Genomic DNA, 16,621 nt, shown 5'->3' with positions numbered 1-16,621 from the left:
AGGTGTTCCTCAGCATGGGGGAAACTGTTCTATGTATTCTGATGAACACATGCACAATGGGGGAGTGCAGGGCTTTTGTTATGGATGAGCTGAAGGAAACAGCCAGCGTGCTGTCTGGTAGGACACTTCAACCTCATGAAACAGTCCATGTGACTTTGACCCTCACCATATTAAATTATATATTCAGAACTAATTCAAGGTTTCTCTGAAGCCCAGGAAAACTTTCTCAGTGACTGACATTAAAGCAGAAATGTACAGTGTAGCTGCTGTGAAATGGAAGATGAGAGTTTGAGGCCACCACAGTTTTCTGCTCTGTGAGTTGTTTTGCCCTCTGCAGTTGTCTGTGGAGTCACTCTGCTAAGTAGGATCAGCTTTAATTCAGCCAGAATCTTCGTGCATAGCATGAAGTACATTTCAAGGTCTCACTGATGTCAGTAGAACTGAAGTGTAGATTTAAGCCAAGGTTGTTTATAAGCACCTCCCTAAACATGCTGGGGACAGTATGCAGGGATGTGTGCTGTGTGTGCACACTGCTTTCTGAAAGATCAGCTTCTGTAGGAATCAGTCTCAGGGCCAGAATGTTGCCATTGCCTGCTCTCAATCCTGTCCTGATATGGTAATTTTTAGTTAAAACGCAAACACTAACATTTTTCTTCATTTGTCTCTGCTCAGACATGTCCACAGATGAACTACACTCCCCCTCACAGAAGGACCTTCTCCACACGGACACTTTACAACCTTACAGGGCACAATGTGGAGACCTATATCCTGGCAACCACCAAAGACTTCCTGCAGAAACGGTACGGCACAAACCTCCAGTCCCTCTCTGAACTGCACTGGGAGCAACCTCCTACACCTGTCATGTCCCTGTGCTTGGAGAGGTGACAGTGCAGTGGGTGTTAGAAAGGCCTCTCTGGGAATCTGGTGAAGGGAGGAAAAGTGTCCTGCAATCGAGGAATTAAAGGCAAGTGCTCTGCTTGATCATAGCAGAGGTAGCCCAGGGATAACGTGTCAATCACTGGATATGTTGGGGCTGGATCTGCAGACAAGGCTTTGTCTGACTCAGAAATCTTTAAAAAGAGGAAAATCTGACTCAGCCTGTCATGAAGTAAACCCTGGGGAGAGACTTTCCTCCAAGTTTGAGTCTCTGAAGAGCCTCGGTGTGTGCCTCACTTGAACAGGCACAACCATTCCAGTGAAAGCAAAGGCTGAATGTTGCCTTGTGCCACGGGGCTGTTGGAGCTGTTAGTGTGTCTGGACTCTGCCACACAGCTGCACAGCAGGGCTTGGGGCAAAAGTAACCTGTCACTAAGGTTGTCAAGGAGTGTGTTCATCTGCCACTGACAAACTGAGCTGTACACCTCCTGGGTAAGAAGCAGTCATCTTACTCCAGTGTGGCAGGCACACAGGTTAGGAGTCCACACAGTTCCAGAATCTCAAAGGGAGGCTTTCAGCACAGTTTTGTGATTGTGTTGCCAAGTTTGTTTCTCTTCCCCCCCCCAAAAAGGGTTCCTGCAGCAGTGGTGGCTTGGCCCTACACTGGGATAAGTTCTTTCAAGTCAAGCTGGAATTCCCTGGGGTGGCAGTGGCATGTTGGCATGCACCAGCCAAGGGGATTAGAGTGTTTAGATAAGGGTAACAATGCATCTTCCTCTGGTTTTCACCCAGGTATGGTGGCTGGAGCTTTGGGCTGCCTTTGACATCAGATCTCCAGTTTGATATCAAGCCAGTGCCCCCCAACAGAACACTGACCAAGGTAACTAATCTCCATCTCTCTTCCTGGCATGAGGAGTGTGGGATCCAGGGGAAGTGATGTTGAATTCATGGATATTACAGAAAAGAAAGAGCAACCTCCTGAAATCCGCAGCTTGGCATGACAGAGATGACTTGCAATTCATTTCCTTTTCTTTCCCCATTCTTCTTTATTGGTCTGGCTTCTCTTGCTAGCAGGAGGCAATTTTTCTGCTGTCATAATTTTATTACACAGAGGTGAAGAGATCAATTAGTAGCACCTTTATCTCATGAGGGGATGTATGTACTGTAGCGAGGGCTGGCTGGTGCATTCTGATATGCCCATTCCTCTGGTTGTGCTCAATGAAAATGTTGTAAAGCACCAAGGCTGAAATCTGAGGTAGCAGGGAAATGCAAGAGAGCTGACAATATCCTGTGCCCTCACTGCAAAACCCAGCTACCAGGAGAGTGTCCCTGCAGAAGCAGAGCTGTTTGCAGAGAGGGCTCCAACAAAGGGGTTTATCATAGGTGAGAAAAGTTGTCTTGGGAAGGGAAGGGCTGTTGCTGAATGAGAAGGTGACAATTGGCTATTTTTTTTCCCTAGAGCAGTTTTTTCCCCTGGTTTTTGAGGGGTGTTAGACACTGGGCTGCTCAGCTGCCTTGGGGAAATCCTCATGCTGATGTTCATCAAATCTCAGCAACTTATTACAGAGAGGGAACCAAATTTCTGTACATGTGGTCACATCTCGAGTTGGTGCTGCTTCTCTCCCAGAAGGCAGGTGAAGTTGATGGGCCTCCTTGTGCTGAAAGAGAAGTTCTGCTTTTATTTTATTCCTTGACATGGTTTAATCGTTGCTCTTTAACCTGCAGAGCTTATGACTTTAGATAGCAACCATGGAATGATTCACGTGTGCAAGCAGAACAAACCAAATGTTATCAGGAACATCTCTCCCAAATTGTTTCAATTTCTCAATTGTGTGCAGGTGTGGTACAATCCTGAAGGTTATCACAGCCTCCCAGCCTATCTCAACAGCTTGAACAACTTCATTCTTCGAGCTAACTTGCCAAAAAATGAGACATCCAAATATGGTAAGTGTTCCTTTACACGAGCAGATAAATTCTCCCCTTTGAGGGGGATATCCTGGTTCTGTTGAAATCAATGACAACATTTACCTTGACTTCAATGAGGCCATTTCTTTTTTCACAATTCTGCAATTCCTTTAAAAACAGAATTGAAAAGCATGAATAGATCACATAGTTCATTTGTCTTAGTCAGAGACTCAGGGGAGCTGGACAGGGAGGACCCCAGCTCCCACATAAAACACTTCATCCAAGAAATGCCAGTGGTCGCTCTTTGATTTATTGCTTCTCCTCATGGCACTGGAATAGCTGTCCTTGATACGTGCCCATTAGTTATGCATAGAAAAGCTACTTCGGGTCATCTCCGGGGGTGGTTTAGATTAGGAAATTTTAATATGTCACTCTTCTGCTGAGAACAGCTCAGGGGGTGTGGGTATGTGTGTGCTTGTGTCTGAATGAGAGTGGGGAGAGTGAGATTAAGTGAGAAATATCATTTTCGGCTGTATTTTTCCTCTGACACATGACATACACAGACCCAAGGAGCGTTAGTAGCCCATTTGGGGTTATCTCTTCTCATAGCTTGGTAATGTACTGCAGCAACCCAAATTCCTGCTGATAAAGCAGGGCACCCTGTCTTTCCCTTTCCAGCATGGGCAAAGCCTGTCTGTGTGTGCATGCCTGTCTCCAGACAGGAAGGGGCTGCAGGGACAAGAGAGAGACTTATGCTGATGCCAATTTGAGAAATCTTATGCAGGAATTTTTGGACTCTGCTCTGCTAAGAGCAGTATTTGTGTGCAGAAATGCCTTCCTGATTGGCTTTCTTGGACAAAGGGTGCCCTTCCAGCTGTGTCCTGGTCAAATCCAGCCCTCCTCACCTCAGTGTCCTGCCATCCCAGGGGACACACAGATAGGTGACAGTGTTTCCTGGCTCACAGGACTGTTCCTCACTGACATGTCTGGATTGAGCTAGAATGGAACAGGGATGGGTCTGAAGCTTTGAGTGCCACACCATGAATTAAAGAAACAGCAGATGCTGATTGCAAGTCAAACCAGCATGTCCTGCTTCCCGCCTCACACACCAATGGACACCCCTCACAAGTGGAACCAACGCCTGATCCCTCTCACCATCCCAAAACACCCCTCTGAGTTTGCAGTGAGCCCCCCAGGTCAGATATCCCAGAGCTGCAGCCCCTGCCTGGCTGGGAAGAGAGGAGAGCCGAGCCAGGCTCTTCCAGCGGCAGGATCATCCCAGAGCAGCTGAATTATTAAGCAGAGAAGATTCTTGCTCTGTCTTGGTATTCCCAACACAGGCTGTAGCAAGAGCAAAGGCAGGAAGCTCGTGTGAACAGCCAGGAAGTTTGCACAGGGAAAGTTTTACACCAGCAAAATAACGATTTTCAGTGGGAAAGAATAGCAGCAGTTTTTATTCCATCTGTCCTGCTCCTTATGTGTTTTTGGAAAGAAACGCTTGGTAGTAAATGACCAGACAGATAATTCTCTGCATCCCACTAATCATCCAGGCCATAGAATGGGAGAAATAAAGTGAATGGATGAGGATGGCTCCCCCGAGGTAGAGTAAATCCAGTTTGAAATACAATTGAACAGACGTTCTGCAGGGTACGGTCCTGGCAGCTCAGTCTATTTGTTGTTGTGACAAATAAATGATGGTTTAAGAACCACTGAAATGGCCAGATAAAAGTGTGTTGTCACTTCAACAGCTGGAAAGAGGTGCCAGTCTTGCTTTGGAGGTTTGACTTAGATTGTGTATATTTTTTAAAAAAAATGTATGAAAAGCTTTTTACCCTGTCACTAAGCAAGTCATAATAGCTTTTGACTTATGTATATTGTGCTTTCTCTTCTCTCAATCCCAACCAACAAAAAAGAGAAAGCATTGAAATGGAAATTTTGACTTCTAGCCTAAGCTTCAGTAAAGGAAAATGGCTTTATAGTGAAGTATTAACAGATTAGACAGACAGTATCTTTCTTTCTCTCTCTCCCTTTTGGAGAAAAGGGAAACATTTCCTGTCTGTGAGTCTTTATCAGCAGTCCAAGATTTTAATTCCATCTCTCTCCCTGATGACAAGACTGAGGTTTGTTTTTTGGAGTTTTTTTTCCTCCAAAATTAATTTCTTATGAAATCCTTTCAAATTCATTTGCTTAGTATGGCATTTGGTCAGCTAAACCCACGGGCTCCTCCTTCCTGATCCTCATGTCAGAGTGCTCATTCCTAGGGAAAATAACCCAGAATAATTCTTCATCACCTAATTCCTCGTCTGGCACCTGGCTGTAAGGAGCTTAAACTCCAGAGGTGGGATGTTCTAGAAAATCTGTCTAGCAGCTCTCCCTGAGAACCAGAGCATTTACTGAAGTGCCTAAATATGAATTGAGAACTTCATTTTTAGGCACACAAACATCTAAACCCTTTCTCAGGTGCAGGAGTCTTAGAGACTGGGCTGTCTCTTGGTGGGACCACGGCAGAGACCCGCACTGGAGGATGGAACTGGCCCACCAGAGCCCCACTATGTTCTTCCTTTTGGTTTTGTAGGCACAGGTTGCCTCCAAACACAGCAAAATCACTGTGATAAACAATGTTAGTATATTTTGGGCTCAGTGTTCTCCTTGGTAAAGAAGTACTTACACCAAATCTGAAGATACCTGCACACCAACAGAGAATTTCTCTCTTGCAGTTTGTGCCTGATACAAACCTATTTTAAAGGATTAAAAAAAAAACAAATCCCAGGGACTTACCAATGCAGTAACTAGATTTTACTAGTTCCTTTGAACAAAGTGCTCTTTTTTTTTGTTTTTCTTAAGAAAAGAATAGTTCAGAATTAACTCACTGCCACACTGGGGACAAAAGTGTCTGTACCTTACTTGGGTTTATGCTCACATCTCCATAGTTCCCATACTGAGGAAGACATATGTCACAGGAAGGTAATAGTTGTGAAGAAAGGCAGTAGGGAAAGATTTGTTTCTGATGATAAAAGAACAAATGGAATGAGGGGAGATCATCAAACAGCAGCTTTAAAACAAAACATATCCATCAGTTTTGAAGGTGTCAGTGTTGAAAATCTAACCTGAAACAAGCATGTGCCTAATTTTAGGTGTGGGAGTGCTGAAGGGAATGATGCTGTCTCCCAGACAGATGCACAAACAAGGCCTAGGGTTTGAATTTCAGATCTGCTGTGCAGCAAAGGGAAGTCATAGGAAAAATATGAGTGCTCAAGATTCTGCCCAAGATCACACTGAGATGACAGAGCAGCACTTTTGATCTGCTTTTGTTCTCTACTCACAGTTTTCTGTGTTACTGTCAATATTACTGTCAATATCAGGAGCTGATGAAGAAAGCTTTAAATTGGACACATTTTCAATTTCTTTTCTTATTGTGTTTTTCTTTTTTCTTGGTAGGTATTTTCTTATCAGCTCACCCATATCCTGGAGGACAGAGTCAAGAGCAAGTAATGTAAGAGAATCCATTTGGCTGATGCCTGAATTCTTCAGCTTCAAAAGGAGCAAATCAGCTTCCTGGAAACCATAAACCAACCTAAATTACTGAATATCTTTCTCTAAATGATGAAACTGTTCTCTCTTGTTCCCTCTATTCATGAATAGTGTCTTGCTTGCCACCAGAGCTGATTCCCATGAGGGTTTCTTTGCAGGATCCCATATAGATCTGGAGGCTGCAGTTACAGCATCCCAGATTTGTGTGCTTTGGCACAATAATAATAATAATAATAATAATAATAATAATAATAATAATAATAATAATAATGCCATCATTTTCCTTTGGGCCCTTCCGCTACATGCTGTGGTAGAGCATTGTGACTCAGTGCTGTGAGTCCTTTTTTTAGGCCTCATTAACATCAGTAAAGAGAGGAAAGAAAGGAAAGAAAGAAAGGAATTCTTCCCTGTGAGGGTGGTGAGGCCCTGGCACAGGTTGCCCAGAGAAGCTGTGGCTGCACCATCCCTGGAAGTGTCCAAGACCAGGTTGGACGGGGCTTGGAGCAACCTGGGCTAGTGGAAGGTGTCCCTGCCCATGGTAGGGGAGTGGAATGGGATGGTCTTTGAGATCCTTTCCAACCCGAACCGTTCTGTGATTGTAAAGGATGCTGGCCCAGAGACAGGACCTTGTTGCTTCTGAGCTCTGAACAACCCTCTTCAGAGAGGGAAATCTGCCACCCTGACTCACCACATACATCCTTCTCCACTTTCTCCCCAGGCTCAACAGTTTACTCGACATCATAGTGTCCATGTCTGTTCTGGTTGGCTACTCTATCACGACAGCCAGCTTTGTGCTCTACATGGTCAAAGAGCATCAAACCAAAGCCAAACAACTGCAGCATATTTCAGGCATTGGGTTGACAACCTACTGGGTGACTAACTTCGTTTATGATCTGGTAAATAATTCACATTCCTAAATGCACCAGGAGTAGCACTACACAGCAGGGGGCGCTGGGGGAAGGTTCTTTATTTAAAGTTCATTGCCTAGACTTATTATTATTACTACCCAGAGTGTTACGTAGCGATTGTTCTCCAGGGCTCTGAAGACTATTAAGTGCAAACCACAACCCTGGGTTCTGCCAAGCAAAGGCATTCCTTCTCTCTGGAGTGTGTGCAAAGCACTGCACATTTGTTGGAGAGCAGCATGGAACAGGCTGGAGCTTGGTTCCCATTTGACATGGAAGCAGCCAGCTGGTCTTCTGCCAGTTGCAGGGCTGGATCTGCTGTCACACAGGCCCCACACATCTGGGGTGAGGCTTTGGGGCTCAAGGCTACAGCTGTGTTTGGGAACTCTGGGTGTACAGTGTGGGGCATTAGCACACATCCTACAGCTGACACAACTCTCTTGGGCAAAAATCCATTTCTGGGTTGAATGATATCTTTAAGATTATGTATTACAAAGGTTTTTAATCCAAATGCAGGTATATGCCTTCCAGACAAGTTCCTTTTCACGGTGCTGTGTAGATTTACCAGTTTGTTCCTTGTTGAGCTGCCCAGAACTGCACTGCATTCCATGGTGTGGGCATGCCCTTGTTCTCCCTGAAGTTCAATTTCCTCCTGGTACAGTGGGTTAATAGCCCTGCTGGAAAGCATTGCTTAGCTAAGAGGGTGAATGTGCACAGTGTCTGGAGACTGAATGTCTTATGAGTTGCCCCCTGTGCGTGGGGTCAGACCCTCCCTCAGAGAACAGCCAGCGCAGACAAACTCAGCTCACGAGCCTTGGCATTGCCAGCTGTGCTGTAATGGGGATCAGCTCCATGTGTCCAGCAAATTTCTACTGAGGCAGTTCTGCTAGTGCCTAAAATCCCAGTGATATCATCACTTCCTGAAAATAGGGAATCTTCAAGGGCATTTGGGTGTCCAGTCCCTTTTGGTGCAGGGAGGGCTAAGGGCTGAAATCCCATGGGGAATGGGAGCCTTGACTCTTTCTGCAGAGCACAGCCAAAGCTTCTGGGTGTTCTGGTAACACCAACACACACCAACCAGGCAGTGACCAAAGCATCACAACTGCCTGCCTGGAGGGGCTGGTATGGTCAGTCAGCAGCACAAGGAGGGGCTGAAAAAGGGTCCGAAGGCAGCGTGGCTGCAGCCTGGCTTGGCAGCACAGCAGGGAGGATGGAGCAGACCTGTGCCTGCCTCCCTGATCCAGGCACTCGCTCCAGCACTGCATATTTGTATATCAGCCTGTGGAAAAATCCCTGGAGTCCCTGCACAATCAGTATTCAGCGGGCTGAAACTAATCCAGCACTCTCGGCAACTTGATATTTCTCAGTGAATCCCTGCCAGTAAATTCTGCTAAATCCCAAAGCTGAGGAAGAGAGGAACCTCTCAAGGCAGACGTTTGGTAGCTCTCTGGCTTGGCTCAACATTATAAAGACCAGATTTACAGGGCACAATGAAGTGGTCTGACTGCAAGGCTAACAGAAAACCCAAAGGGGTATTTTTTATTCACAACCTTTTTTTAAGGTATTTTCTGCCTGCGGTCCTCAGTGTTGAGGCTTTGCCTATTCAAAGTGGCTTTGTGGGAATTCACTTGCAAGCCTGAGGAGGACTGAGACCCACCTGTGTTTGGTTTCCCTTAGGATGCCCAAGCTGCACTTGTAGGACCAAATTCAGTCCTGGCTTTGTTGCTTCTGCATTGTTCTAGGGAAATGTTTAAGAACTGTTGTCCCAGTAACATCTTTTTAATATCATTTTGCAGGTACTTTTTATGGTCCCTATTGGACTCTCAGTAGGAGTTATTTCAGCCTTCCAGATCCCAGCTTTCTGCAACAACAGTAACTTACTGGCAGTATTTCTTCTGCTGTTACTGTTTGGGTAAGTGTGGAGTTCAGTTATTTAAGTATCCCTGCACAGAATGAGGAACTGGATATTGCAGGCTGCTGCAGCTTGAAATCCAAGGGGGGAATACATGGGCTTTTTCCTTTGACACTTTACAAACAGTGACAAGTTACTCCTTGCAGGAGCAGGGAGGTGAACCATTGCTGCCTGCTTTATTCAAAGCAAACCCTATGTGAGGATATGGAAATATTCAAGGTCCCAGTGACAGCCCAAGCTGTAAGCAAATGCTTACTGAACTATGGCAAAGTTCAAGAGATAGAGACATTTCAATATCAGAGAGCAAAATAAACAGCAGCACAATTCAGGAAGACTTAGTCAAACTGTCTCCCTGCCTTTGAATCCTCCAGGCCCAGTCTGTTTGTTTTCAGGTGGAGTTCCATGTTCATAGTATGTATCGTAAACCTTTTCTCCAAATTCTAACAGACACAAAGTCATTTTTCCTTCTTTAAGCTCTGTAATGTGGAAATCTAGTCACATGCCAAAACAGAACTGTTACGTTCCATCCCTGGAAGAGTTCAAGGCCAAGTTGTATGAGGCTTGGAGCAACCTGGTCTAGTGGAAGGTGTCCCTGACCCTGAGAGGGGGGTGGGACTGGATGGTCTTTAAGGTCCCTTCCAACCCAAACCTTCTATGATTGTCTGATGTCTTCAGTTGTTTGCTTTCAAAGTAGCTTTTTGAGTTACTGTGGTGTTCTCTGCACTGTTGGTAATTTCTAGGTACGCATCGTTTTCATGGATGTACCTGCTGGCTGGGTTCTTCAAGGAAACAGGGATGGCCTTCATCGTGTATGTCTGTGTCAACTTGTTCTTCGGCATCAATACCATTATCACGCACTCGGTTGTATTTCTGCTCTCCCAGGAAAAGGCCACGGACCAGGTAGGAGCCCTACTGATACTAAACCCCTGGTGAAACAGCAGGAGGCTTCTTGTGGGTTTGGTGGCTTTGATCAGGTCCTTCACAGCTGGACATTAATCACGGGACTTGATGGGGTTCCCTACAGACAGGACACAAGTCACATACGGATCCTGCTTGTCTGTAAATCTGCACCCCCAGCAGGGAAGAAAATGGTGATGACAGAGGGGAGAACAAAAAGGAGAGGTGGAAAACTGGGGACCCTTCTTCTAGCTATCCTGGTGATGGAAAATGAAGGGCAGGAGCTGGGTGGAGATCTTTGATGGACACTTCAAAGCATTGCTGAGTTCTTGCAGCACAAACTGTGGGGAGTGACAACTAAATGTCACTGCCCTGGGCCTGATGTGCTGCATTAAGCCCAGCATCAGCTCTCTGTCATCTAGATCTGTAATGCAGTCATCTTCTCCCTGCAAGAATGACAAATGACTTAGAGATGGTGATGACTCCCTAAAGTAAAGCCTTCTCTTAAACTGAGATATCCCTGGGATAAAATGTACACCTTACACTTAGGTTCCTTTTTTATCGAGGGCAATTACTTTGTACAACAATAGCTGGGTTGGATTTTTCTCTCTAGCTGGACAGAGCTTATTCAGCAACCCCCTGGACTTTAGGGACATGCAGTTATGATCACCTTTCATCCCTCTGTGCCCCAATGGCAGGGAGTCAGTCTCTTTCCAAGCTAATTTACTACCTCCCCACTTTGCTGTGTGCACTAATCCTTTCTTCTGCTAGAGATGTACCAAACCTTTACTGTGAGACTGTGCACTGGGCTGCTTTGCCATGAATTAGCTGGAAAAGCCCTTCTAGATCTAGTAAAGACAAATCTGTTTTATGGAGATGTTTGTCCAAGGAAAACAGATAGGACAGTGCTCCAAGGGAGCAGACAGTGCTGCAGGGGAGCTGTGTGTACAGTTTTGGGGGGCACAGTGCAGCTCAGTGGCAGGGTTCAGCTCTGGCCCATGGGTGGGTTCCGGGTGGCTGGAGCAGCAGCGAGGGACCACACTGGGAACTGGCTGCTGTTTACTATGGGTGATCACAACCTCAGAGCTGCCTGTTGACTTTTATGACCTTGTGCCTGTGAAACGAGCTGTCTCCAGAGCTCTTTGCTCTCAATTTATCTCTGCTCTGAGACACAAGCAAATCCCAGTGTAATTGTTACACTTCAGTCCCACAGTAAAACCTATGAATTTATTCCATGAATAAAAGCAGTGACTGACTGTGCTGCTCTTTGTTTTTTACCAGGGCTTGCGTGATCTTGCTGAAAATTTAAGGCATGCATTCCTTCTGTTCCCACAATTTTGCTTTGGCTATGGCTTGATTGAACTGTCGCAGGATCAGGCACTGCTGGGCTTCTTAAAAGCCTATGGAGTGGATTACCCTGACAAAACCTTTGAGCTGGACAAGACCACATCCAAGCTGTTTGCCATGTTTATCCAGGGCACCGTGTTTTTTGCCATTCGCCTTACAGTTCACGACAGGATGATTCAGAGAGTCTGGAGCAACATACTGGAGTAAGTAACATCTGGAGCCCCGCAATGAAAACAGACCAAGCCAGAGCTCAGTGGTTTCATTCTGGGCTCTCACACCATCATTGTCAATTATGAAGCCCATAAATTTCCAAGACACTTTGCAAACACGGAGTAAGTTTCCTCTGGCAGCAGTCCCAGTAAGTGGAATATTAACTAACAGAGGTGCAGGTTACCAGAGTCCCTTGGCATTCTGTGCTGGCTGGGACTGCAGGGCTCTGGGGTTGGTGGGTGGATGTTCAGTAGTTCAGTGAGTGGTTGGTAAGAGCAGCCAGTCCATTGACAACCTCTCTTTGAATCTCCCCCTCTCCTCAAAGAGGAGTGAGAACATTCCTGTCACCTGCAATAGCACTGTGTCCACAAGGCAGGACTTTCTCCAGCTCAGAACATTTGCTGAAAAAGAGGAAAAAAAAATTAGGCAGAAAGAGAACGCTGGGCTTTTTAATTCCCTAAATGGAGCAAATATCAGGAAAGAACAGAACCTGTCTGAGTATTTTGTGCGTGCCCTGGACCTCACAGGAGGGCTACTTAGGATCTCTCCCAAGCACAGAGGCCTCTGCTGTCTGCTTGCTGAGGGAAAGGTCCCCCTGCCCTCCCCGTAGGTTCCTGTTCGACAGAGTGCACGGCAAAGCGTCACTCCTGCCCCCTGTGGAGGAGGACGGGGACGTCCAGGCGGAGAGGAGCCGGGTGGAGGCTGGCAAGGCTGACTTCGACGTGGTGCAGCTCCAGAACCTCACAAAGATCTACCACCTTCCTCACAAACGCATCGTGGCTGTGAAAAACATCAGCCTCGGGATTCCCGCTGGAGAGGTGAGTGAGGGGAAAAGGCTGTGGGCACCTTCCAGTGTCACTGTTGTCTTCTCTCCCAGCCCTTGCTGCTGTCCCAGAACAGCTGTAATGGTTTGTCCTGCTCTGACCTCTTCATCCCTTTGCCTCATTCTTGGGGTTACAGTAGTGATGAAAGGCTCTTTGTGGATTTGGGACACTAAGTGGCAGTTTGAAGGCCCTAGAAAGAGAGGAAGTCAATGGGAATTGATGGCGCAAAATGTCTGCGTGCTGTGTTTGCACAGCACCCAGCACAGCACATCTTGTGGGGTCACTGGGGGTCACCAGGTGGTAAATGAAGACAGCAGAATGTGTCCAGCTGAAATTATTCACCTGAACTGCGTGGGAGATTGTGAGTCAGACCATCGTGCTTTCCCATCGGGAAACACAAATCACTTCAGCTGAACACACATTTTCATGAATCAGGACTTAAAACTAAAGAAAAAATGATTCTTTGGTCATGTCAGCGCAGTTACCTGCCTGAGAAGTGAAAAGATAGGAGTGCACAGAGCACCTCTGACATCCAGAGGAAAGAGGAGACCAGATTCTACCTCAGGCTGTGCAGCTGACCTGTGGGGAAGCTTGGCATTAACCCTTGGTACCTGATTTATTTTAATTGCCTGGATCCCACTGAGATAAAAGGATGTAGGGCGCTGGGCAGGACAGCAGCCTCACGTGAAGACTGAGGCTCTGGTCTTTCTGGCAGAGGACTTTTCCTAAGCCACAACTGGCACCGAGGTCTGTAATGGCCCATCCCGCTCAGTGGGTTTGGGGGGAAGGCAGTTGGATTCACTCTGTGGTGCAGCAGAGGAACAACAAAATTATCAGGAGGTTCAATAACAAACTTTTACTACAAACATTAGGACATAGAGGTAGAATAAGGTACTTGGCAAATTTTAAAACAACATCCAGACAAAGTAAGGTACTTCACAAACGTTAACTTAGCAAACTTTTTAACTCATCCATGGTCCACCATTTTGGGGCAGCCGATGCAGTGCTGTCACCATTTTGGTGTGGGCCAAAAGCTCACTGAGGCTAAAAGGGGTGGGTGTCAGAGCTGTGCCTGTCCCACCTCTGCACAGCTCACCCTGTTCCCCTCACTTCCCACCTGACTGTTTGGAGCCAGTCAGCCATTCCTCCACTCTCCTACAAGTTCTCTGACTTCTGGCAAAATTCACCTGCTGCTGGTGGGATTTAGGGCACCATTCCCCACCTGTCTGCAGAAGCCCTGGCCCTGCCCACAGACCATGCACAGATACTGTCTCTGCATAAACCTCGAGGTGGGGAAGAGCCTTGGGTCGATGCTGTGCATCTGCAGTGGGCCCAGCACATAAGAACTTTCACATCAGATGGTTTGTACTAATGATATCAAAATAATAGTAATTATCAGCACAATGGTGATGGCTTATGCAACACATAACTGCATTTACCCAACCTTAGTAATAAAACATGAATTTTACCATGAGATACTGGAACTGCACTACAGGGAGCCAGTTCTTAATCTTATTAATGCAGTGCATAACTGAGATTATTTGACAAAAATCTTGTGTCACATTAAGGTTTTACCAGTGACAGCCCAAACCTCACTCACCTCATTCCCATGAGCAGCTCTGTTCCTGTCAAGGGGAGGCTTTGCACAAATGAGTTAATCAAGATTTGCTCCTGCAGAAACGCACCTTGCAGGAAAAGGAATGACTCTATTAGAGACACATCCCTGCTTCTTCACCATATTAAACAAACGGTCCTAATATAAGGCTCAGAATATTGCACCATAAACAACCTCCATTATAACATTGGTATGCGCCGAGTTCCTCTGCCTCTCCCGCAATCCATCTTGCTCAGGGGTCTGGAGAAAGAGGAGACAAGGTGCACTGAGCACTTCTCTCAGAGCAGGATTTCTGCATTGGAAATACAGCATGCTTACATTTCGGCTCCTCTTTCCCACAACCCAGTGCTTTGGCTTGCTTGGTGTGAACGGAGCTGGAAAGACGACGATCTTCAAGATGCTGACGGGTGATATCGGAGCATCCAGCGGAAGGTTGCGGGTCCAGGATCATTCTGGGTATGGAAGATGTGATTTCTGGGGAAGGCACACAAGCAAATCAACCTGAGCAGTTTTTAAGGCTGGGTGGTAAAGGAAAGGAAATGTGAAAGTCTGAAACAAAAGAAAACATTCGAAACAGAGCAAAAATAAATAAGGCAGGGAATTCATCCTTTGAAGGTGGTATGGTTGCTTCCTAGGGGGTTGCATTTTGCTGCCGTGCCTGTGCTGTTTTCAGAGGTGTTTCTTCCACTTCATTCCATTGCAAATGGGATCAGGCTCAGATCCTCAGAGTGTGATCCCACTTCTGATCTAGACCTGGAGACCAGTAGGGCTCACCTCAAAGCGCACTTTAGCAGGTGTAGGTGTGGTGGCAGCTGTGCCACCTGAGGTGCTGCAGTAATTGGAGAGCTGTGTACTAGAACTGAGGGCCTGAAAGCTGGAGGTCTGCAGATTCATGGCATTTTCCTTCCAGGGTTGGGAAAGGGGGTAGGAAGCTGGATAAAGGGGGTTTCTCACTCCTGTTTGATTCTAGAGTGCATTGGCAGTTCAGTCCACATACAGTGACTTGCCAACTTCCTTACACAGGTCCTTGAATGACATTAGTGAGGCACACTGGTCACTCTTTGGCTACTGTCCTCAAGAAGATGCCTTGGATGACTTGCTGACGGTGGAAGAGCACATGTATTACTATGCCAGGCTGCACGGCATCCCAGAGAGGGACATCAAGGGAGTGAGTAACACTGGGGCTTGACTTGCAGCATTTGTCATAATTGAGAACCTTTACATTAGTCTTTCAGTAGAAGTGTGTGTGGTAATTCACACCTGGACATGTTATGGAAGCAGTACTCTTGTTCCATAGGTTGTGCTGCAGCTTCTCCACCGGCTGAATCTGATGGCCTACAAGGACAGAGTCACCTCCATGTGCAGTTATGGCACCAACAGAAAGTTGTCAACTGCTCTGGCTCTCATTGGGAATCCATCGATCCTGCTGCTGGTGAGGAATGAGGGCCTTGCTGGGGGCAGGACGAGCACATCTTTGGGCTGGCAGGGGAACTGTGACAGTGTAGCAAAGCCCCCTGAGGCACAGCTTACCTGACATTCTCAACATGCCCATGCTTAGCCTGACAACAGAGGCATCACAGGAAACTTTAGGTGCCAGCAAACACTCAAATATTTCTTGAGGGCATAAGAGTGTGGTGACTCTGCTAGTTTCTCTGATAGCGTCTTTCAGAGGTCAAAAATAGGTCTTATATTTGCCAATTAGGCTCTTTTTTCCTGTCGACTAACCTGCAGAGTCTTCCAACAAAAGTGACATTCAAACCTGTAGGAGAGCAAAGGAGCAACTTCCCTCAGGATTAGAACATAAAACTTTTTTTCTAGGTTTGGCTTCCCCTTTTGTCTTTGAGCTTGCCAGTTCTTCCATGAACTATGCCCTTGCTAAAACACACCTTTTTGTGCAGTTGTCCCACTTGCTGTGTACTGAATGTGTGCAGAGCTCTGTGAGCAGGATTCCCGACGTTAAGTCTGATACCTGGTGGACATAAATCTCCCTCGGCCCAACTTGTACTGAGCCCAGCACTGCTGCCTTTGCTTCTGACCACACACTGGTGCTCTTACTGCTTTTGTGAGATAAAAGATTTGAATAAAAATAGGCAGTGGGGAAATTCCCTCTGTACTGCCTGCTGTCTGAACCCGAGCTGGTTTATTTCTGCCTCTTGTAAGCTGTTGTCCTCAACAATAGCAGCTTGTCAATCAGGAACTGGCTGACAATTTCATCAGCAGTGCCTAAGACAGGAGATGGTATATCCTCTGTCATCTCTCACTTGCTGTCTCTCTAAGTGGAGAAATGCAACATGTGCTTCACCAGCATAGGATAAAGAGGCATGTGCCTGTTGTTATCTCCTTATCTGGGGTGGTGGCTGTGGGCTTTGGGTGTTTCAAACACTGTGGTGTAAAAAGCACAGAGGGGTTGATCTAAGGTGGAGCTGTCACAGCCCATCAGTTCCTTGTGTCCAGTGGAGGCTGTGGGTTTCTCCAATCGCCAGGAGAGCTGTGCAGCTCCACAGGGCAGCAAGGAGGGGAAGCTCAGTCAAGCTGACCTGCTCCTGCTTGGGGGGAGGCGTGGGGTATCTCAGTCAAATCCATAATGCAATTGAGGATA

At 46.5% G+C, this 16,621-nt stretch overlaps 1 protein-coding gene across 1 annotated transcript in view; it reads left to right on the top strand.

Annotated features, from left to right (window-relative positions):
• Nucleotides 1–16,621, top strand: part of ABCA12 (ATP binding cassette subfamily A member 12) — an 83,157-nt gene that overhangs the window by 60,546 nt on the left and 5,990 nt on the right. The window contains exons 39-50 of the mRNA XM_027636456.1: nucleotides 673–800; nucleotides 1,669–1,756; nucleotides 2,715–2,820; nucleotides 6,220–6,274; nucleotides 7,031–7,208; nucleotides 9,014–9,129; nucleotides 9,870–10,029; nucleotides 11,308–11,576; nucleotides 12,194–12,401; nucleotides 14,369–14,478; nucleotides 15,046–15,190; nucleotides 15,320–15,454. Of these exons, the coding sequence (XP_027492257.1) occupies nucleotides 673–800; nucleotides 1,669–1,756; nucleotides 2,715–2,820; nucleotides 6,220–6,274; nucleotides 7,031–7,208; nucleotides 9,014–9,129; nucleotides 9,870–10,029; nucleotides 11,308–11,576; nucleotides 12,194–12,401; nucleotides 14,369–14,478; nucleotides 15,046–15,190; nucleotides 15,320–15,454 (1,698 nt within the window). The remainder of the gene's footprint in view (nucleotides 1–672; nucleotides 801–1,668; nucleotides 1,757–2,714; nucleotides 2,821–6,219; nucleotides 6,275–7,030; nucleotides 7,209–9,013; nucleotides 9,130–9,869; nucleotides 10,030–11,307; nucleotides 11,577–12,193; nucleotides 12,402–14,368; nucleotides 14,479–15,045; nucleotides 15,191–15,319; nucleotides 15,455–16,621) is intronic.

Source organism: Corapipo altera, unplaced genomic scaffold (genome assembly GCF_003945725.1).
Source record: "Corapipo altera isolate COAL_440 unplaced genomic scaffold, ASM394572v1 45, whole genome shotgun sequence".
NCBI lineage: Eukaryota > Metazoa > Chordata > Aves > Passeriformes > Pipridae > Corapipo > Corapipo altera.
This window is presented reverse-complemented; position numbering and strand designations above follow the sequence as displayed.